This window comes from Notothenia rossii (genome assembly GCF_949606895.1).
Source record: "Notothenia rossii genome assembly, chromosome: 4".
NCBI lineage: Eukaryota > Metazoa > Chordata > Actinopteri > Perciformes > Nototheniidae > Notothenia > Notothenia rossii.
Genome location: NC_136902.1, coordinates 30,635,516 through 30,658,506, shown reverse-complemented (window position 1 = coordinate 30,658,506; position 22,991 = coordinate 30,635,516). Strand labels below are relative to the sequence as shown.

Below are 22,991 nucleotides of genomic sequence, written 5' to 3'. Positions count from 1 at the left end.
CCTACTTTTACTATCTCACTTTGCTATCGTGTTCTTGGATCCTTGAAAGCCATGCGGTCATCCTTCTCTAAGTATAAGCACGTGCTGTAGGATTGTGTCTGTGTGTGTGTGTGTGTGTGTGTGTGTGTGTGTGTGTGTGTGTGTGTGTGTGTGTGTGTGTGTGTGTGTGTGTGTGTGTGGCTAGATAATCCGACCCCAGGTCAGTGGGTCAACTTTGATTGAGTGCACTGCTTTCCTTACCCGGTCGAGACGGGTCACCTCCAGCTTCCTCAGGATGTAGTCCTGCGCCGGCCGCTCGTCCACGTTCCTCACGAGAATCTTCCCAAACTCCTTAGTGCAGTGGAGGTCGGGCCAGTAACGGACACATTTGTTCTAAACCAGGAGGGAATCGGAGGGAGGAAGATGGAGAGGGAGGGTGGTATTAGACAATCGAAAGAAGCAGCTCATCTCCAGCAGCTTTCCAATCAGCTTAACTGTCATACTATCCTTGTCAGCCGTCTACCTCCCCACCCCCACACTCTGCCAACCATCATCCCTACTACACTCCAGATAATGCCCTCCCATTCTGTCTTCTAAATGAGAATGCAGTAACAAAATGGTTGACCAGCTTTTGGAGCACTGCAGATTTGTAAAGTTCAACACCAGGACATGGTTCTGTGATTAAAGTGAAACAACACATAAGATACATAAGAACTAGTTTGTTCTTACAGGATTTTGTCTTTTGTAAAGTATTCGTTATCAATCTGGTTATTAAGGCAACTCTTAAATGAATTGCATTTGAGTATTGTAGTGGATTTGTAACATTTAAATTTGGTAGATGTGGAGTGTTTGGCTCAGGCCTATTGCAAAACGTTAAGCCTCCAATCACAGAGCACCCTGGAGTTCACAGATCTCCATCATTACAAGCAATCAACAGCAATCAGTTCAAAGAGGAGAGACAACAGAGAGCGTTTAGGACTAAATGCTAGAGAGAGCAAACCAAATAGAACTGGGGAGAGAAAAAGAGACTATGTGCTTTCATAATATAATCTATAGTCCTTTTTAGTACCACAATATGGTTTTCTATGTTTTATTCTTCATTCCTCTGTGTATCGATGTCTTTGTATGTATGGTAAAAGCTCCCAAATACCTTCATTTCCCTCAGGATCAATACCAGCTACAATCTACCTCTATCTAGAAAAACATAAATATTTCCGCTGAATTTGACTTCTAAAAATGTGCAGTGTGTTTATCGCCACTTGCTCACCCGCCCCCGCTCTATCTCCTTCGTGGTCATGACGATGACGTGTGTGTTCTCCTGATACAACATCTTCCAGAGGTCCACGGCCGTGTTCTGTAAGCACCCTTGGGTGGCGATGAAGACTTTGCCCTCATCGACATGGCTCCCATCTTCATACACACTCTGTTCAGCGTGGATCATTATACAGTGGATTAAGTAACATAGACAATATAAATATATTGTTTAACGTCTTGATTATTACATTTTCTGACTAAAAGAAAAAAAGAAAGACAGAAATAAATATTTGAAATGTTAATTCCTTGATTAAAAATGTCCTAGATTACTGGGACAAAGGAAGTACGAAAGAAAGTAAGAATGATGGAAATAAATAAAATAGGAACTCAAAAAAGAAAGAACATAAGATAATAAAAAGAAGGAGAAGGTAAAGAAAGAGAGAAAGAAAGAAAGGAGAAAAAGAAGGAGAAAGAAGAAGGAAAAAGAAAGACAGGAAAATATATTTTTTTGATTGATTGTTGAATACGGTTGATACTTACTATAATACTCTCCTCTATCAACATGTCTTACGTTAAGGTGAACTATCTTGGGTATTTGCTGAACGTTTTGTATTACTGCCATCTTTGGATAATCTACAGTTCAATAGATAAATGGCCTGTTCAACTGCTGCGTAGACTCACTCTGATGTAGTTGGCATTGATGTAGTCCGAACCAGGACAATCTGGATCTGCTTCCCTGAGTTCAACCCGAGTTGTGTCGACTGAAAACACAAGGTCAATATTATACTAAATATACAAAGAAATGTCAACAATTGACTAAGATCACACTTTTAAAACTAATGTGAATTGAGGGGCTGAGAGTTATCAAAGCAAAAGTCTTCACACTCCGCCGAGGCCTCTAAGTTGCATATTTGTGTCATTCTTTCCACAGGAAGCTGGAGAGACAGGAAATGGCAGGTTGCTGCGTGACTCACAAGGGAGGATATTCTTGTATCTGTTTTTACTCTTGTTTTCTGGCTTCTGGCCTTCTTTCCGGGGATACAGCAGTTTGCACTCCTGCTGCTGAAGTACCTGGTAGTGGAAGAAAAGGAAAAAGGAAAAGTGTGAGTTTTTTTTGTAAGACAGAGCTCCAATAAAGACAGTAGTGCAAAAATATAAATTCTGAGGTCATTCATTCATATCAACCTGATTCAAATATTTAGATGGAGGTGGCGATGGTTTGGCTTAACACTGATTTCTTAAATAATCTTTTCTTATTAACAAGAAAACCTATTTTAAAAGGGGCCCTATTATGCTTTTTGGGGTTTCCCCTTGCCAGTAGTGAGTTATTTACGTTTTTGTGCCTGTGAATCAGGGGTGTCAAACTCAAGGCCGGGGGCCAAATCCGGCCCGCGACTTCATTTTATGTGGCCCACAAGAGCTTGCAAAGAATATATGTTTATTATACGGTTACATGCCAATTTACAGAAGCACATTGCCCATACATGGAGCACAATGCATCTCAAATTTGACTTTTTTCTCAGAATTTGACTTTTTTTCTTCTAAATGTCACTTATTTTTGTCAAAATGTCACTTCTTTTTTTTTATTGTGACTTTTTTCCCAAAATGTGGCTTTTCTTTTTAAATCATTTTGTGACATTCTCACTGAAGAGACTTGCAATTATTTGCTCAAGTCTTCTGCTTTCAGTCGTAGTTAATCATGAAGTTATTATTACCTTATCCGATAATAATCCAATGCAGAGACAATAATGTAATATAATACATTATTTTATATATATGATATATTTATACATGTATTTTTATTTAGTCTTAAAGTTACAACCGGCCCTTTGAGTGCAACCATAATGCTGATGTGGCCCGCGATGAAATTGAGTTTGACACCCCTGCTGTAAATGGTCTGCATAGACTAATAAACCCAAAGTCCCCCCCCCCTGCCTGAAACGCCTTGATTAGACTTGGGGGTTTATTTCCGTAACATAATGACAGCACTATGTAAAAATCAGGCTTCTATTGGTTAGTGCTCCAACACATTGTACGAGATCGGGGTCGGGAGAGCTTTAAGTGGTTGACTAATCACAACAGAGCTGTCCAGCTAACCAATCAGAGCAGACTGGGCTCTGGTTTCAGACAGAGGGTGAAAAGAGGTGCTGCAGCACAGGCAGTGTGAGGAAAATAAAGAGCTTTTTGAACATTAAAGCATGGAGACATGTCACAGTAGAGGAACAACCTATAAAATATGAACTAGAAAAATGAGTTCATATGCTCTGTGTTAAAACAGTGTGATAGGAAGTATACAGTAGGGGTCAATCTGGAGTGAAATGGCATGTGTGTTCAGGTTTTAGCCTTAAAAGAAACCTTATCAGATTGAAACGGCTCAAAAACTATACTTTCTAACTTTCTAAATGAACTAATTTTGGATCTACATATAGGCTCTTGAAGGGTAAAATATGTGAAGCAAGTACAGCACGTATCTACAGTCCTTAAATTCCAACACTTATGCCATAAAAACAAATTGCAGACAGCTTAATAGTGTGTTTGTCATGTATATTATGTCACTCACACACATTTTTACACAGAACATGCAGTAAGCAATTCAAATTCATTTGAAAGATGATGATCTAAATCAAGATTGGAGCCTAGGGGCAGGAAATCCAACGACCACACATTGATGAGTAACAGCCACACTGTAAACAAACATGCGCAGTAAACAGCTGGGATTGTAACACCTACAGAATAATAATCTGAAACCGTGGAAATCATTCACAATTATTGACCTGCAAGTTGTAAGGAGATTAAAAATACAGGAACATAAGAGCATGACACAAGATAAGCCTCGGCGTCATTACTCAGAGATTAAGCTAGCATAAACACGTTTCCCTTGATGAGCAAGAAGACAAATAACTCGCTTGTTTAATCCTTCACAAATGGAAGAGATGGGTAGAAAAAAAGTCATTATAAAAATTGCATTTGATATGCCTTTAATATTTGAAATTCTTGCTACGGAAAGTAATGTGCATACTTGGTACTCTATGTTAGCAATATAGAAATCACAGGTAGAATTAGTAACTGAAATGTAAAAATCTGCTTCACAAAGGTTGTGTGTACAAAAGCTATTAATAAACCTTCATCCCAAGTAAATGTGCATCCCAGGGCAGATGGCACTCAAAAGAGTAATTTGCACAACTCAGTTTATCTAATTTGTTCTCCTAAATATGGCTCGACTCATCCAATATAACCTGAGCCTATTTTTAAATACACTATCCTCATTATGAACTGATTTCAAGCTACATACCTCAAATTCTTCCCAGAATCCTTGTTTGGGTTTCTCAGAGTTGTCTGCCACTTTGTTGAGCTCTCGTACCCTGTTCTCAATGTTGGCTGCATTTATCCTCGTGGCGTTAAAGGGCTGTCACGTCGGGACACGGAAATGTAATTAGTCAACAGAGCAAAACAAGTGAGTTGATTAAATGAACAAAAATATTGCAACTTCATTAAAGTACTGTAAGCAAAATATGTTTGTTTTATTTCTCTTCCATACCTGTTTTAGATGCACTACGATGCCACTTTTCTCCACCATGGGGTTCTTCTTGTAGTGATCCACCAGGTCAGCCAGGGTGTCGAACCTCTCGCCGCCTCCCACGTCGTATTTACCGTCCTGCTGGAGGCAAACACTACAGTTCAATGACAGTAACAGCTGCTCCGTGGAGTTCCGAGAGCGCTAAAAAAGACATGCTGTGGAGGTAGTGTGAGTGATGAGGGAGACTTCGCCCACCTGGTAGCGAATCATAACGTGGGTGACCTTGGTCTTGCGGTCCAGGTTCTCGTGTTTCTCCTCGTTGGTGAGAACCGAGAGGACGAAGTCGCCCGGTTTACTCTGGCTCTCCCGTACCAGGAAGCTCCCGGCTTTGCCTTTGTCTGTGAGCAGCTTCTCTGCATCTCGCCCAGAGAGGTGCCCATGGTACCACCTGAAAACAGAGAATGGACGTTATGACAGAATGTGCAAAGTAACACGTTACAGGATTGATATTAAATGATTTATGCCAATTTATTTTATGAACAGTAAATCCTGAAATAATGTTTGTTTTTGGAGTTTTTTGGCATTCAATAATTGAATCGGTACACTCTGTTTTATCTTATAGGCTTCAGCATTCTCTAATGCTGCATTATAGAAGTGCTCTGATAAGAGGGGAAAAAGAACTGTAAATCCTGATTCAACATTGAAAACACAAATTACTTTTTTGTGTTGTGGTTTAATAGCCAAGATGCAGGCACAACAGTGCGATGGACCATTTAGAATTCACCTTGTTTGATAACATTGTTATTGTGTACAAATATAAATGATAGCATCTTTAAATGATGTTTAGGACATTCAGGGTTGAAATAAAATGATATAAAGAAAATGCAGCAGGTTAAAAAAATGTGGATTATTTTATACTGCGTTCACCGTCTAGAGCAGCTCAACCTCAAGAAGAGACAGAAGAGAGTTCCAAGAAAGACACATTATCAAGATAAGGAACATGAGTTGAGAGAGGAGTTTGACCAACTGAGGGGGAGCAGCAGCAATATGCATAGTGAGCGTAGACTCCTACTCGAGAATGAAAGTGCATCGGTGCAGTCTCACTCAGCCGCTGATGTTTAGATGAAAAACCTGCATGTGTGTGTTGACTTTGTTTTTCCTGTGCGGTGAGTGTGAATGTGTGGAAGGCTCTGACAAGAGACGTATGTAGAATGGAAAAACTAAATAAACCACAACCACAGATCAAAAGTCTTAAACCTAACTGGAAACTGAGATATACCATACTCATTGCATTTGCAGATTTGTATGCACATAATCTGGACAGTATGAGATGAAACTGAGCTCAGCTGAAAAGCGACTATTTGATAATGATTATATAATTGTGATATAAAAGCTTCCTGTATCCAATAATATACCAGCTGCCTTAGACTCCCATTTAAATGAAGACGAGTAGGTGTGATGAAGTTCATAGCTGTGTCCCACCTTTGTGTACTCTCTGGAATAATGTTTGCGTGTGGATAGTCTGTGAGCATATACAAAAACAGCAGCACCACCCACTCAGTTTGTTTGAAGATGCCTTTGGGAATATAACACTATTATGCATGTGGATGTGGAGAGCATCTGAGTCTCATGTGTGGGAGTGCGTGTATACAGAGCAATGCATCCTCCCTATAAACAGTATGAGTAAACACGTGTGTATGGGTACACTGAGAGCGAGGTAATAAACAACACTTCTCTATTTCTGGTCTGTTAAAAGTGTAGCTTGCTGGTAATGTAGGCCTGCATAATCATTTTATATTATCTCGTAAAGGCTCTCAATCGAACGGCATTGTAATAATCACGTTTTACTAAGAATTGACGGTTCTTCAATTGAAATGAGATGCTAAACAATAAATAAACCTTTTAAAGTTGGACCCCCCTCGAAAACGAGATGTTTCATCTCAAGGGGCCATCCTTAAATCAGGTTTTTTTTAAGCTGCAATAATCAACATTATAATCAACAGTGTTGTATGAATGTGTTGTATGAAAGGTGTCATTTGGAGATAATTGTTTTATTTTTGCAGCCAAAGCAGGCAGCAGCTTTCAGTGAAAAGAGCTCTGATCAATCCACTACAAGATACTTTTCGTATCAATTCTGTAAAATATAAGTAACAGCAAAGATATGTGCCTTCTCAAACTAATGCTATAATATTGGATTTTTGGGAAAATCATTATGCATTGCCTTGTTTAAACTTTAAGGTTGCAATATATTTATCCACAACCTCTGTAAAATCACACGGACAGTATTGTATTGCCAGATTCTAGCCACTAGGAACATAAGGAAATGGGAAGCAGCTAAAGATCCAGATATTTTACCTTGGCTAAACCAAAAGTGAGCTAAAACGACAATTTGCCTATATTTATGTATCACTTCCCCAATGTACTCTATCAAATACAGTTATGCAAGCACAGGTATGGTGAAAAAAGAGAGAACTATTTGAGGCAGAAAAGAAACAGCGTAATAAACCATCTGACAAAGGCCTGTGCTACAATGCTTCAATTCACTGGCTATTCTTTATAATATACTCAGATCAATAGCAGACAGAGATGTTAAGTTCAATTTTTACAACATCCTCCGAGGGCCGTACAAATGATTGAACTCAACCTCTGCTTAAAAAAAACTAAAATCACAGCCCATTAATTTCGCCTTTCTTTCATTCTGTGCAAAGAAAAAGCAACCTCTTAATCCAGATATCTTACCATGACTCGCGCATGCATGCATGTGCACGGTGTGGCATGACCACCAACACAGAAAGATATGGACACAATATGTGTGCAAATGTATTTAGTTTCCTATCCATGTGGACATGATTTAAGTGGGGGGGGACCTAACCTCCTCTACGGGGGTCCGGGGGTATGCTCCCCCGGGAAGATTTGGTTTTAAATATTGAAGTTAAAAGCATCAATCTGGTCCACTTTGAGAGCAACATTGGGAGATCTACAGTATGGATACATCTCAACACCCATATGAAACAGAACTGTAAGCAGATTCTTATTTTTGGATATTTTCAAATCACTCCCCTTTTAAACTCTATTCTTGTTATTTTTAATAACTTTTTTGTTACTGTCATATAGTATTTTATACCCGTTTTTCATTTAGTCTCTAATGTCTCATTAATAACTATAATGATCATATCAAGGTGTGCCTTAACCTCACTGAGCTGAGGTTATTTGAGCCTCTCAGGAGAGAGCTCTCTTCCACCTGGTTGTAGAAAATCTCTTTAAATGTGTTAACATAGCTAGCTAACCAGATGCTAATAACAACAGAACGCCACTGTGCTTACAACTAAAGACACAGCCACGCAAACACTGCGGTGTGTACGGCTCCTTATGGGTACTGCAATATCTGAAGAGCTGGAGCTGAAAAAAAAGTTGGAGAAACACTGCGCTAGTGGATTGTCAAAGGGGGAGCCTCGTTGCGGGGCAATTATACAGATGACTAGTCCGCCCCTGAAAATGTCTATGCAAACGTTATTATTAATAATTAAAAAAAAAAAAAATTATAAAAAAAATTAATAAATTTTTTTTTATAGATTTTTTTTTTCGTTTTCCATTTTTATTTTGTAATCATCTCGCGACCCCCACTCGGGGTCTCGCGACCCCCACTTTAGGAACCCCTGCTCTAGTCTACACTCCTTTCAGACGAGACATACCACCTGAAGACACGTTACGCTCGTGTTGAGTTGTGTTCAAGGAACCTGTCCTTGGCCAGGAAAAACAGGCATTAACTTGTTTAATTATTTTGCGGGCTAGCTTTCTTCTTCTTTTCTGAAGTGAGAAGTTGTCCGTCAGTCGGACTGACGTATTGACGTACGGACGGACCCCCCCCCCCCCCCCCCCACCCAAAACGAAAACTCTTCGGTTCTCCACGAATTAGACAAGTCATCCAAATCAGCGTCAAAAAAGCGGGAGGTGCCGAAAAGCGACTAATTTGCATCACTGAACATAACATGACGGTTTTATATAAATATATGTTTTTTTTCTTTATGATATTTCAATTTCTTACAATACGATTTATATTGTTGTTGTTCCTGCATTATGGGCCGATCTTACCACTGAGCTATCCAGTTGCCCCACAATACGATTATAAGAGTATCAGTGAGGATTTTCATTTTATAGACACTCAGTCATTCTAATCTCCCTTGTACCTCATATTAATAATCAATGTAAACCTTCTTTGTCAACTGTAGGGGTATTGGTTTATTTGATTTCCCCAACTTTACATGTTTTTTTCTGGTATAAGTGGCTTCCCAATACAGACTGTATTTGCAATTCTACACTGGTCTCAAAACAGCCTTTTTCAGTTCAGTATGCTGGAAAAGCATGAGGACACAACACTTTAATGCATAATATTACATTTAAACATTTTCGTGCCCCCAAAACATATTGAAGAAATTACAAGGAGAGAGCAAGAGTTGTGTTCTCTGCAGGGCGGAAAAGCCTCACAAATATCACTCAGGCCATAACAGGATACTGAGACTGCCCTGGAAGCTAGACTAATAACATTTCTCAGGTGCTTTAGCTGCTTCTCATGGCAGGATGAGGCTTTACTGCCTGACAACCCTGAAGCTGAAAGAAATAAAAATAACTGTCTGTCGTCGGGGAGAAACTTCCATGCAGTTATAATGAGTTCAGCCAGAAGAGCATCGTATCCATCTGACCTTAGATAAAGTTTAAGTATATTTGTATCCATCTGCCTAGTTTATCTGCATAGTTTATCTGCATGTGTGGGTGTTGGTGTTTTGTGGGCACCTCTCAGAGGTGGGGTCCTTGCAGTTGAGTGGGTACTTGAGCTCGATGACATGGCCGTTCCTCTCGCGCAAGAGGTCCTGTTGCTCTGTGTAATACTGCACCAGCTCGGCCAGCGTGGCAAACTTCTCGCCTCCGTACAGGTCGTAGTAGTCACCCTGGTTCTGGATCTTAATGTGGGTCACCTCATCGTTGCGCCTGAGGGGGAAAAAACACAATTAATGACCATATGTAGGTTAAAAAAAAAGTGGACTGAAGCACTCAACATTGTTTCCCTGGTGCCTTGCACCCTGCAGATATTTAAACTCACACACATAAACAACCACCCACACACGTTTAGAAATTCGAGACCATACACACTTTCGGACCCACACTCACTCACAGAGCATCTATGCATATACACTTTAAAAATGCCTAGCTTATCAAGCCATCTGCTCCCATTAGAACCTGGTTTTCTTAAAGACACAATCTGCAGTTCGTGGTGATTCTCTTATACTAGTTTGTAGTTATGCAATGACAGTATGTATACAAAACAAATGTGATTGCCTTTCAAGTGGTGGCTCCGACCCTGTGGATTGCTCTTTCTATAGATTTCAGATTGTTGTCATTATGTGTGATTGTAAGGTCTATTATTTTTAACCACTTCCATTCTTGAGAAGCACTTTGTAAACTTTCTCTGGGAAAGGTGCTTACTTACTAATCCACCGCATTGTGTTTGACCGCATTGTGTTTGTGACATTTCTCTGCAACATTGTATAAGAAGTGAATATCTGCTAAATATAACAAAGTGAATGTGTCAACACCTTAATGATTAAATAAGCTAGCGAAGAAAATTAAATGCAGAAAAACGCTAGGAAGCTGTAGTGATTTCAAACATACTAATCCATTTATCATACAGAAGGTTTTCACTTTGCCTTCCTTACACAAAATCTTCTCGCAAGGGATCATTCTTTTTTTCTCAACACTCTAAAGTGTGTGGAGGAACGCTGTATTGTGATTGCGGAACAATACAACAGAAACGCGTGCAGCTGGAAGACTGATAAGCCAGTAAACATTTGGTACTACTTTGCATATTCAAAGTCCTTTGACTGCTTTGAATAGGTGAACACAAATCTGATAACACACCGACAAAGACACACAGATCTTCTCTGTGAAGTTATTCGCCTGGAAGCACGACATGCAGTTCCAGCTTGATTGCAAAATGTTTTTCCATTTCCTATCTCCAGTGACTTTGCTCGACATGTTAGCAGAGGTAAACAAAACATCCTGTTCACGTATCAAGAATGACGACACGCATACTACAGAGGGGGGTTATGCAAGCAGGCAGTACTATCTGATCTGCAATGTATATTACTTAGTCGATACAATCAGATTAGCGGCTAATGGTCATATCAAATAGCACAAATCCCATTTCCCTCCATCACTTTTCTTGTTGTCCTAATGAATTTCACATTCCTCCTTTCCACTCAACATATTGTAAATCCTCTCCTTCCCTCTCTCCCACTATTTCCTGGTAATTGCATTATGGCTCTATTAGTGGCTGTTGGCAGGGAGCCACAGGTCTATGGCCCTGTTAAAGGCCTCTCCTCAACTCTCGGGGCCAAATCCCCCTTTTCTCCCAGAGTTTAACACCATTAACTCTGGAATGAGCTAACCACGTGCTATTAGATTTCCATTCCCACTATGCCTTTTTCAGACATTAATAACATGTATGGATTTATTACGATATGGCAGTCTTCTTTACAGCAGTGGCGGAGCTGGGGGATGGCTGGGAGTGGCCACGGCCACCCCCAGCTGAATCCTGGCCACCCTATTGGCCACCCCAAACACCCTCGCCACAGGGGCCCAAACAATTTTAGCACATTAAGAAAAAAATGTTTAAGTAACCTTTCATCATTCATCAAGAATTAACATTAATAGGACGTTAAATTGATAATGTACTCACTAAACTTACAATTCATTTAACTTATTTTCTTCCAAAAGTTAATTATCCAAAGCTTCTGTATACCCACTTCTATTTACATGTAATGGTTTGGTCCTGCCTCCAAACGCGTGCAGCACCGCCGGCACTTTCTAGCAGAGAGTGAGAGCATGTTAGGAGCAGGGATGCTAGTACTTACGTGTGAACCATGTCTCAACCAATCACAAAGTCAGGCTTTCAAAAGAGAAAAGAAAGGAGAGAAAGACAAGAGAGAGGGACTAAAGGGCGACAGTATGTCACCCAGTTTTTCAAAGAAAAGGTGGGTGTGGTCTATGAGTCGTGGAAATGTGTCTGTTAGCTACGCGTAGTGCATTGTAAATAATAATTATGTTTTGTTTTTACTAAGCTGACATTAAGTACTGTTAATATCTATACAGGTTTTTAATTTCACTCCTCTTTTAGCTGACATTTAATAAATGCAGGTACATTTTTAGCAGCTATTCATACTAAATCAGTTGTCCCTCCCCCTGGTGCCAGGACCAACAGATCCATCTCTAGACATAGCAGCCCTGTCCCCCCATAAGTGTTATATTTTCACAGCTCAGTGTCAGTAAATATTGTGCGGTTAGTATTGGACTACAAGATAGATGCAAGCCTGTACAGGTAGAGTTATTTAAAGCATAAATGAGTGGGTTGGGTTCTGGAGGTGTGGTTACAGCAATTGTGCTTGGTTGGCGTGGCCTGGGCCTGGTGGTGGGGCCCAATGTGATATATTTCCATGGGGCCCAAAATGCCTGGCGTGTATGGCCAGAGGGCAGGACCTATAAACACATGTACTACCCAATAGCATTGTGAGGCTGAACAAAAGGACCTTTTGACTATGTAATCAAGTCTTTTAAAAAAACAAAAAAACATTTACTGACTTTTTTAGGATAGCTTCAAATAATGTTGTAAAATTACAACCGGGGGCCTTACAGGGTTAAGGGCTATTGTTTATTGTTATTTAATTTAAGATGTTTATTCTTAACCAATAATTGAATTTAAAAACTCTTATTTAAATGATGTGTGTGTGTCTCTCTGTATTCCTGATGATACACTGAGAGAATGAGCTCATAGGGCTGCTGATCACCATAAGCTAAACAATCTGTATATTGCACTACATTTGTATAATGTAAGCTTCGTTGATACTTAGCCTGCGGGAATACGAAACAAATAGTTAGATATACTGAATATTATTTGATCTATTCCACCACTTAATCCAAAATAATGTAGAGGTGTGTTGTAGGTGCCTTAAATAACCCCTTATTTTATAGTGAGATGTATTTTTATGTTCATATAATAGTGATTTCAATGCCACCCCAAAATGATCACTGGTTCCATCCTGGCCACCCCACTGAAAATGTCCTGGCTCCGCCACTGCTTTACAGAGAGAATATAGGGAGCCACGGTCAGCATCGTGTCCGCTCGGCTCTGTCTTATTACTGTTTCGATTCATTTCAAATACTAGCAAGATGTTCTGTATTTGTCTTGTTTTATGTAAAAGAGTAAGAGATGTAACTTTAATTAGGCAGTATTGAAATTCAGTCTTGGCTTCCTTTACAGACTTAAATGTTGTTTTTCAATTTCATCCCGTAAAAGGTTGGTCTCTGGCTTATTCCTGTCCCAGCTGGACTACGGTGACACCATTTATAGATTTGCCTGTCCCACTGTCTTGGCCAAACTTGACCCACTCTACCATGCTGCACTGCGTTATATATCAAATGCACCCTATAGGACTCATCATTGCACACTGTATAGCCTAACTGGATGGTCCTCACTCACTATGCGTAGGATGCAGCATTGGTTTTTATTAATGTATAAAGCCATTTTAGGAAATCTTCCACTCTACATATGTGCCAGATTTGCTCCAGTTTGTGACTTTTACAACCTCAGATCCAGTGCCTTGATACGGTTCCAGGTTCCTGCTGTGCGGACTGAGGCTGGAAAAAGGAGTCTCTTTTATTATGGTCCTTGGTCTTGGAATGACCTTCAATCACGCCTCAAACTGACGGCACTTGTTTCTATAGCCTGTTTTAAATTGAAGTTGTCAGAAGTCCTTACCACCAGCTGCTCTTGCAGTAATAAGTAGTGCCTTTCTTACTGTCCTAATGTGCACAATGTAGTAACTGCTTTTTTTCGTCTTTTATTTTCTTAGTTATGTTCTCTGTATTTTATATGTTTGTGTTATGTGTTATGTGTAACGTTGCTGCCTTCTTGGCCAGGTCAGCATTGTAAATGAGATTTTATCTCAATGCTTTTTATCTGGTTAAATAAAGGTTAAATTAAAAAAAAAAAAAAAAGATTCACCATCAGATGAAAATCTATTGATCTTTTAGTGATAACTGAGCCACTGTTCTTTTGATATACAGAATAAATGATTAGATAGCACAGGTCTATTTCCTATCAACTATAAAACAGTCTGTGTGTGCCTTATTAACATCAAACTAAAGAAAACAAGCAGAAAGTACAGCTATAGTTTGAAACCAACAGCATCAGACTGGACAAGTTAATGAAACTGCTGAAATAAAGAAACCATGACTGATTGATTTCTACTTAAGTACAGTTCATTTACATTATTTTATGAATAATATTGTATAAAAAGCCATTTTATTTAAATGTTATCTTACATGTACTGTATATAGGTTAATTATTCCTGCATTTTACCTTCAAACATATCTGCAATCAATTGAACAATGTTGTACTGCTTTTTTAAAACAAAAAATACTAATTTATTATATATGGCAAACATATTGTATGTTGAGAGTGTACTGTTGAGAGTTTGGAATATTTTCATTGCCAACAAAACACAGGTTTAGTGCAAGTGACAAAAAAACCTAGAATCTTTAAAAATACTTTTTGCATCTTAATATACAAATAATATCCAGCTTAATACTGCAAACTGGTAGCAGTGACTCTTAAAATACACATGTAAATACACATTTAATAAAATGCCTCAAAACAGTTCCACGCTGTTTATATATATATATATATATATATATATATATATATATATATATATATATATATATATATATATATAAATAAATACATATAAAATGGAATAAATGAGCCAATTAAAAGGGCTATAAAGCATTATATTGTATATATATGCTACACCGTGCCTAATTATGATCATGTGAAGGTTATAAATATTGACAATTTTGCAGTGCCTTGGGGTGTAGGGTGTGAAAGAATTGCAGTTTGCCATGATAGTAAACTTACATTTAAAAAACATCACTGACCAACAAAAAAAACGCACTAGAAAATTGCACAACACAAAGAGTCCTTGACACCACAATGTCAAGAATACATGCATTTATAAAAATGTCGCACAGAGTGTGTTTTGGGGCCTTTTGGAGGTTGTTTTTGCAAAGCATATCGTTTAAGGCACTTTAAACCCTTTTGAATGATTCCTTGTGTGTTAGTAGCCTACCTCATATATCAATTAAGTCACTCTTCTTTGGCAAAATGTTATGGATGTTTACAGTACAAGCCATTATCACACATTTAATACAAATAAGGCAGGTTTTCCCTTCAGTTTGATGCCAATGGATGGGCAGTAATGTGATTCACACAGGAGAGATACAGGCTGTTATTGCCCACCAGAAAGACACAATCACAGGTATGTCGGGAAAAAAACGTTAACTCTGAAAGACAAACAAGCAATCAAGGTGTTCCCTATAATTACTACAATACAAATGGTAGTAAAACAGCAATATGAGAAGTACAAGTTTGTTCCTCCTTCAGACAGAAGTTCTGTTTTTTTTATTAAGTGAAAGCAACATAATGTAATTTTATTTTACCTGCAAAGCAGTGTTGGAAATAGAACTGATATATTGCTCTGAAAAGGTGCACACAATTGGTTGGATTCACTGATAACATGATATATTAATCTCAGATATACTGCTTTGCTTTGCTTTTTTAAGTAGCAAACAGTTTTTGAATCAGTTTGATAAACTAACTAGTAAAAGAAGAAGTCAACTGGGAAATGCACTTAAATACGCACGTACAAAGCTCAGAATATATCATAAATATATATATATACAGTATATATATAAAATATGACTCGCTTAGCCCTGAAGCTATTCCAAGAAATATGTTTCACTCAATACAGCCTGAAACCACTGAGAAATCCCTTTTACCATATCCAGTCCACTTTTCAAATTGAAAGTGATAAAGTTTGGGCCCCTTATTCAATTCCCCTTTTGCATCTCCACATACTCCTCTGGTTTTCAGCCTAAATCCTTCAGGAGTCATGTTCAATATCTGATTTAAAATGTCAGAAGTTATGTCAAGTGAATGTGTCCCAAAAGCTTGTTAAGGAATACATTTAAGGCATCACATGGTCAAATATAAATTCTTTTGAACTTCTTTTTTTCCTCAGTTTATTAGACTCACTTTTGAAAGTTCTGTAATTTGAGCCAAGAGGTGTCTGCAAATTAAGCCAACCAGGAACTGTTTTAACTCTTAAAATCACCAGTATCATCCAAACTGCCTTGTACAATAGACGACGGACGTCACAGGGCTAAACTTTGAACATATTGCTATTTCTTGTACAGTTGGGAGAGTTAAATGTAAAACAAACATCCCTAGCAGATAATCAGACACCTTTTGATCGCTATATTCAAACACCTGCATACATTTACATTTTCTATTTAACATCTTTTTCGCAAGCAGTACATTTAAAAAAGGAGAAGAAAAATAAAGCCTGCACCGAATTAAAATATATGGTCTGGATTTACTACAAAATTTGTTAAACATAACAGCTAAGTGACAACAATGGGAGTTGCTGTAGGCTAATGCCACATTGGTATATCATAATACACAAATGTTTCTTTTAGCATTCATGCTAAAAGAAAATAGCATACTTAAAGGTAGGGTAGGTAAGAATGGAGAAACCAGCTCTAGAATTTGAAAGTACACAACCAAAAAAATCTGCCCCTTCCTTCAGACTTCCTTACAGAGCCCCTCCTCCAACCCACACGAACGCGCACATGACCAATGAGGGCACGAGATAAGTTTGTGCACAGATGGAAGGCTGACAGGCAGGTAGGCCATCCAATTATTTGTCGCGGGCCGAGGCAAATAATGGGTCGTGCTTTTTACAGCGCCACTGCTTCCACTGATGAAATTTGTTTATGTATTTATTGTCCAAGCATTTAATTTATTCATTGCTATCGGGATATTAAGAGCATTCCATGGAATATAACAAAAAGAGTTTCTGAAGTGAATTACCTACCCTACCCTACCTTTAACATACTTACTTAATCTGGAGCAGTTAGCGTTGTTTAGTAGCATAGCTCAAATAGTTGTGTTGAATTTGCTTTAGAATTTCTGCTGTTCAGGAGGTGTATATTGTTCATAGTACATGCATAAGGCCTACTGTGTTGGCAAATATCAGGAAAGAAAAACACTGACACCCCATGGCTGTTGCCTTTGTCCCTGTTGACCTGCAGATCTAGAGGGTAGCACATCTAATGCCAGTATTTGCAGAGGGTTTTTAAACTAGGTAGTGTCACAATGTCAGAATGCAACATTCACATTTAACAATTGAATAGAGAAACCGTTTAAAACATGTTAGAAACACTATTTGGAAACAATTGTTGTCTAAAAACAGTTCATTCAAAGATTGAAATTGATTGTAAGGATGATGCAATGGTTCTCGACTGTGCTATAAATAGCCTGGCTGGAAACATATCGTAAACTCAGGCTAGAATTATATAATACACAGGCTGGGAGATAATCCATTTGCTCTCTGTGGAAACTGGCCGTGTAAAATTCTCTCTTTAGAGTGCCCTTAAAATTCCTCCTCCAGGACTTTGGAGTCTATAAAGAGCATGGACAATTAGAAAACTTTACCAGAATGAAGTTGAAGTAAATTATGACGAAACTTTCTCTGCTTCAAACTTTCTCTTTTTCCTCTCTTTGAGTTTAAGAAGCCTCTAAAATATGACATTTCAAACCCTTCAAAAAAGCTTCTCAGCCTTCAGATGCTTTTCAGCAGCAGCTCTGTCCGACCCCTCCTCTCTTCTGTTCACATCGAGGACCGGGGAAGAGAGGTGGTGGAGATAAGAAGAGCAGAGGCAGGGAGACGAAGATAAGACTGAGAGAAAGAGCAGAGAGAGGACAACAGACTCCCTCAGCGTCCATTACAATCTGAACATTCACAGACTATCAGACTCATAATGGCCTCGGTAAGATGAGACCTGGCTAATGACTGGCTAATTAGCCTCCCCTGCTCTGATAAGACACTGTATGCGTGTGTGTGTTAGGTAGCATGATACGCTAGCCAAGAATAGCTTCTCCAGATACGGGATAATTAGGTAATTATCTTCAGCATTTCCCATTATTTGTATACATTCTACAGACTTTATTTGGCGCAGTACAATTTGAAAACTTTTACACAGGTTGAGTAAAGTTTTGCCTCAATAATTATCGGAACTTTCTGAGACATAGGATATTGTGGCAGGACCAGGATGCATAATGCAGTATTCATTTATATTCCATGTTGCCCCAGTGTCACTTTAAAGTGGTAGGTTATTCTTGACTGTTGTTCAAATACACCAGATAACTTTTTGTGCTAAAATATTTGCAAAACAAGTAATCTTGTTATCGCAGGATAATCAGTTTCAAATCCATGTTTAAAAAATGAAAAAATCCTTTCTCTCCCACACACCAATGCCTGAAACGCCCCCATTGGACTCCTTTGTTTACTTCCATAACGTAGTGACATCACTATGTCACACTTGCACTTGTATTGGCTACCCCTCCAACACATTGTGCGTGTTATGCTTAAGGCCGCTACAAACCAACCTGAGAGGGTAAAAAGAGGTACTGCAGCACAGGCAGTATGAGAAAAATAAAGCACTCTTGTCCTCACTTATGTCCTCTTAAAGAGAGCCTCAGTAGTTATCACTAGATGCAGGACTAACCCCACTTTAATCAGCAGGTAAAAAAGTTAACTAGGATTGGGTCTTCAGAAGTTCTAGCATTTATTTAAACGATAAATAAACTGCACAAGCTGCAGCTGCACTTATTAGGTCACTGTTGACTTCATACTGGCGGCACACGCACAAGCTCTTTTTTTTCCTCTCTGCACACTGGCCACTTCACCTGTATGTGTGTGTGTTTGCATGTGTGTGTGTGTGTGTGTGTGTGTGTGTGTGTGTGTGTGTGTGTGTGTGTGTGTGTGTGTGTGTGTGTGTGTGTGTGTGTGTGTGTGTGTGTGTGTGTGTGTGTGTGTGTGTGTGTGTGTGTGTGAGACGTGTGTGTTTAAGGCCCCGTCCACAAGGAGACGATATAAGTTGAATCTGCTAACGTTCTCTATTGTATAGACGGTTCGTCCACATTAGGCCGACACGGAAACGCGGATTCGGAGCCCCGAATCCGATACACGTAGAAAACGGCTCCCAAAGTGGGTAGGTCTGAGGACGAAACGCTTGCGGCGCCGTGTGTACGCCCTATACGATCATTCCCTGAAAACGATGACGCCATAGCCCCATCTCTCCCCACCTCTCCTGCTCACCCCCACGTCACCCGTCATTGCTGATGCGTTTCGCCAACAACAACAACAACAATGTCGGATCACTGGGTTGCGTTCGTGCTCCAGACACGACGGACCATGATACAGATTTTAGTGCAAAAATCTACAGCTCCTCTACCACAACCATCAGCAACAATAATAATATAATAATAATAATAATAATAATAATTGTCGTCATCGGTTTTATTCGCTGCTTTTGGTGTATTTTGTGATGGAAGTACAGCGCCACTTACAGGCCCGGCATATGTGCTACAGCGTCTCCAGCGGGTCGAGCAGTCTCATGTGGACGGACACGTTTATTGAGCCGATTCCGTGTGGACGGAAGACTTTTTTGATATCGAATTGGTTAGTTTTCGTCTCCGTTTTGTCTCCGTGTGGACGGGGGCTAAGTCTGTCAAGACAACAAACTGTGGCGACAGCTCTCCCCACCAACCCTCCTGTTGTGTGTGATTTACGACACTGCACCAAACACCCACAAACCACGGGCAGTGAAGGTTAAAGCCTTAACAGGTTCTTTACTCTTTAACATTATTTTAAAAGCTGGCAGCTGCCTGTCCCATTGTCCCAACTTTAGCTTCCTTTTCCTCTTTCTGTCCCTTTCAGAAACAAACCCTCCCCATGCCGCCATGCTAGCCAGAGCTAAAGTCACTGCGTAACAAATGTGTTTGGGCTTTCTTCCAGGCGCTTGGCGTCTACAGTATGATGTATCTCTTAAAAGCTTCCGTTGCCAAGGAAGAGCCACTCTTCAAACTCTCTCTTCTTCTATCTAAGTTTGTTTCCTCCCTCTCTGTAATCACCAAAGCGTGCAGTGCTGAGTCCTACTTACCAGAAATGTTGATTCTCTGATACACACCAGGGTTCACATTTGAAGAGAAAATGTTTGGAGTATTTTGTTTGTCAGACTCATCTCAGCTTTAAAGCCATAATCTTTCCAAATCGCACAAATATGTTATCCAACATGTTCCTAGAAACACTCACACAAAACAACTACTGTTCTGCAGACAAGTCGTTACATCGCCTGCCGAGCCAGGGGTAGGAATCTCAGCACCTCGAAGGCATTTCCCACTCCTGAGCGGTGACCTTACTACTTTCAGTCAAACACTGAAAACCAACTCAATCCACAGTCACTTATTAAAAGGGTGCTGTGGCACCCTCAAGTTCATTTTGTGTGATTACTTTTTGATACAGGGCATTAAGGGTTATACAATTGGACTCATTTTAATTGTGCAGCCCCACTTTTTAAACAAGTAAATAATAAATGGTGAGGCTGATGGTGAACAAAATCAAATTGAAAAAAAGCAAGGGAGTGAGGCTGAGGCCTTACCTGACAGAGAGGGTGAAATCCCCCGGGTTGCTCTTGCTGGGCCGGGCCAAGAAACTGCCGTGGACGCCACGGGTCAACAGGAGCTGCTCTGCCTCAATTCCGGTGATGTTGGGGTGGAACCACCTGAAGCGCAGCCAGGGGACAGAAGACAAGACTGGTTACTGAAAATGGTCCATGTGTCTATATGAGAAAAATATACACAATCTGTGTCCCCCAAGCATGGAGACAAAACAGGCTCGAAATACATTTAAAAAAATCTTATGTCCAAATGTTGTTCACATAACCATCAGAGGTCATTATTATTATTTTAATTTTTTTGAGTGCTATTACATATTTCATATGCAGCAGTCATGGTTGATGCAATGTGTCATGTTTCATGTGTATAGTCTAAATCTGGCTTTATTACAGCGTGTAAGGTAAAATTAGCAACTAGCTATTAGCATAAACTTATATCTTTGTAATAAACTAAGATAATGTTTATCTTATGGCTTTTTTATTTGTCGTATTCCATAATATCATTTAACAAAAATGTAAAAGCCATAACACTTACTTTAGTGAAGACAAAAGATATATAAGGTTATAATGTTGCATGTTGGTATTTCCTGTTTTAATTGAAAACTCTGATTAAAACGACATTAATACAAAATAGTCCTCCTCAATGACACTTATGTTAATATTAATCGCTATTAAAGTGCGCTGTATGAAAAGACAACTATGATCAGATTTAAAGATGAATTGTGAGCAATAGTGTTGTCAAGTTATATACCATTTATTCTGTTTTGTTTTTTTATGTATTCACCGACAGTTCTTAACAATATCTGTAACCATGATTATGGTGGTGCATTAGTCCATAGTCCATGTTTCTTTGTATATTAACCCACACTAACCCTGTCTTGTTAAACAGTGCATACAAACCAACTGTATGTCCCGCCCTGGTTTAAACAGGAGGAACACTCAGGTTTACAGTACCGCAAAGCTAATGATTACATGTTACTTCCCCTGTTGCAAAAACACTGGGGGGAAATATTTATCCAAACAACCTCTCAACTATGTTTTGTGCACTGTCAAAACCAAACTATATTCACACATAGTCGTAAGAGTAAGTGAGCATATACAGGAGCAATGTCCCGGTGAATGGCTGAACGTCAGCTGTGAGGATTTAAAGCTCATGTTTAAGCGGGGATCATTGGGTTAAACCTCCCTAACTACTGTGTGCCTTGGCGGGCTAATCCAACGCACCATTAGCCACCCGGGGCTCCGTTTGTGTGTCAGGGAGACTGACACACGTATGCAATAAGGTCAAGTGAATCGTCTATCATCGGTGACACACAAAAAAAGGTTGCATGTGCAATTTTAGTGAGAAGCATGAAATAGCAGAAACTATTAAAATGAGCAACAATGCCACATTGTCCCAAAAAGGTTTGTTTTATGTGCACTTTGTGTAACAATTGTAAAAATAATAAAAGAATATGAAAATATTTCTGACATTTCAAAGGAGTATTCAAACAACCAGTGGAGTATGTAATCAAAGAGATCCGGTTATTTTCATTTGATTAGTCAATTGAAGGAGAAAATTAATAAATGAGGATATTTCAATTACAGGGTAACACAACCACACATGTTCTGGTTTCAGCTCCTCCAATCTAATAATGTGTTGTTTTTGTGCTTTATAACCAGACATACAATGAAATGAGTATTGATAAAAAAAATCCATATGGGCTTCTATTATCCTATTCTGAAGGCTACACTTTTAATTGATGAATGAAAACAATAGCAGGATTTATTAATTGAAACTCTTAATCCTATATGCAGTAACATAAATATGTTTTATGGTTAATAACACAGGGGAACCCATGCATAACAACAGTCCAATCGTTTCACGCTGCAACCTACATTTACACCCAGACAACCATGTATGGAGATAATAAACAGGTTTTTCAGAGAAGCAACACAGAGACAGTTTCTTGCTACATTGAGATAAGAGAGGACAAAGCTCGACTACAGAGACTAATCTGGCTCTTCTAAGTCGTCTTACACTGTCGTATCATCAGACTCTGATGTACAATGCATTTCACAAGATTGCTGTGTTCTTGTTTGCTACTTCTACCTTTATTAGTTTCCAAGGCAGGCTTTAGACAAGAATACAGTTTGAATAGAAAATAAAGCAATGTTGTTGTTTCCATAAATGTAAGAAACACTAATATAATATAAAAGTCTATGGGTTGAAACAATAGGGCCCCTTTCAAATATTTCAAGCAGTTGTGTTTCAGGCATTTAGCTATAATATTATAATGCGCTGTACATTACTACTTCACCCTCACCTGCCAACACATAGAGAATGTCTGAATAACAAGCATTTCATCACTTAACTAAATAAAAAAACACTTCATGTTTTGATCTATTTTCTGCTATGCGAAATCAAACTAAAATAAGAAATGTAAGGTACATGTTGAAATGTTAAATAAAAAAGAAGTCCCCACATCCTTAACAAATTCCAAAATAGTTTTTCGCTCTTGACTTTTGATTTGGAAATTAAAAAGCTGGTTACTGTCAATGATTCAACAAGAATGGAAGTGACATATAGACCAAATGAGTCATGGAAATCAGGCATTTCACATCCTAAATC

At 39.0% G+C, this 22,991-nt stretch overlaps 1 protein-coding gene across 3 annotated transcripts in view; it reads right to left on the bottom strand.

Annotated features, from left to right (window-relative positions):
- The window catches only part of ptpn11b (protein tyrosine phosphatase non-receptor type 11b), a 48,236-nt gene that overhangs the window by 13,572 nt on the left and 11,673 nt on the right, over positions 1-22,991 (bottom strand). For 2 of the 3 annotated variants that reach the window (XM_079676405.1, XM_079676407.1), the window contains exons 2-10: positions 20,366-20,488; positions 9,542-9,736; positions 5,006-5,198; positions 4,772-4,891; positions 4,526-4,639; positions 2,208-2,304; positions 1,915-1,994; positions 1,247-1,402; positions 241-372 (exon numbers count right to left, since the gene is read on the bottom strand). In XM_079676405.1, the coding sequence (XP_079532531.1) occupies positions 241-372; positions 1,247-1,402; positions 1,915-1,994; positions 2,208-2,304; positions 4,526-4,639; positions 4,772-4,891; positions 5,006-5,198; positions 9,542-9,736; positions 20,366-20,488 (1,210 nt within the window). The remainder of the gene's footprint in view (positions 1-240; positions 373-1,246; positions 1,403-1,914; positions 1,995-2,207; positions 2,305-4,525; positions 4,640-4,771; positions 4,892-5,005; positions 5,199-9,541; positions 9,737-20,365; positions 20,489-22,991) is intronic. The other variant, XM_079676406.1, reaches the window with a different exon arrangement.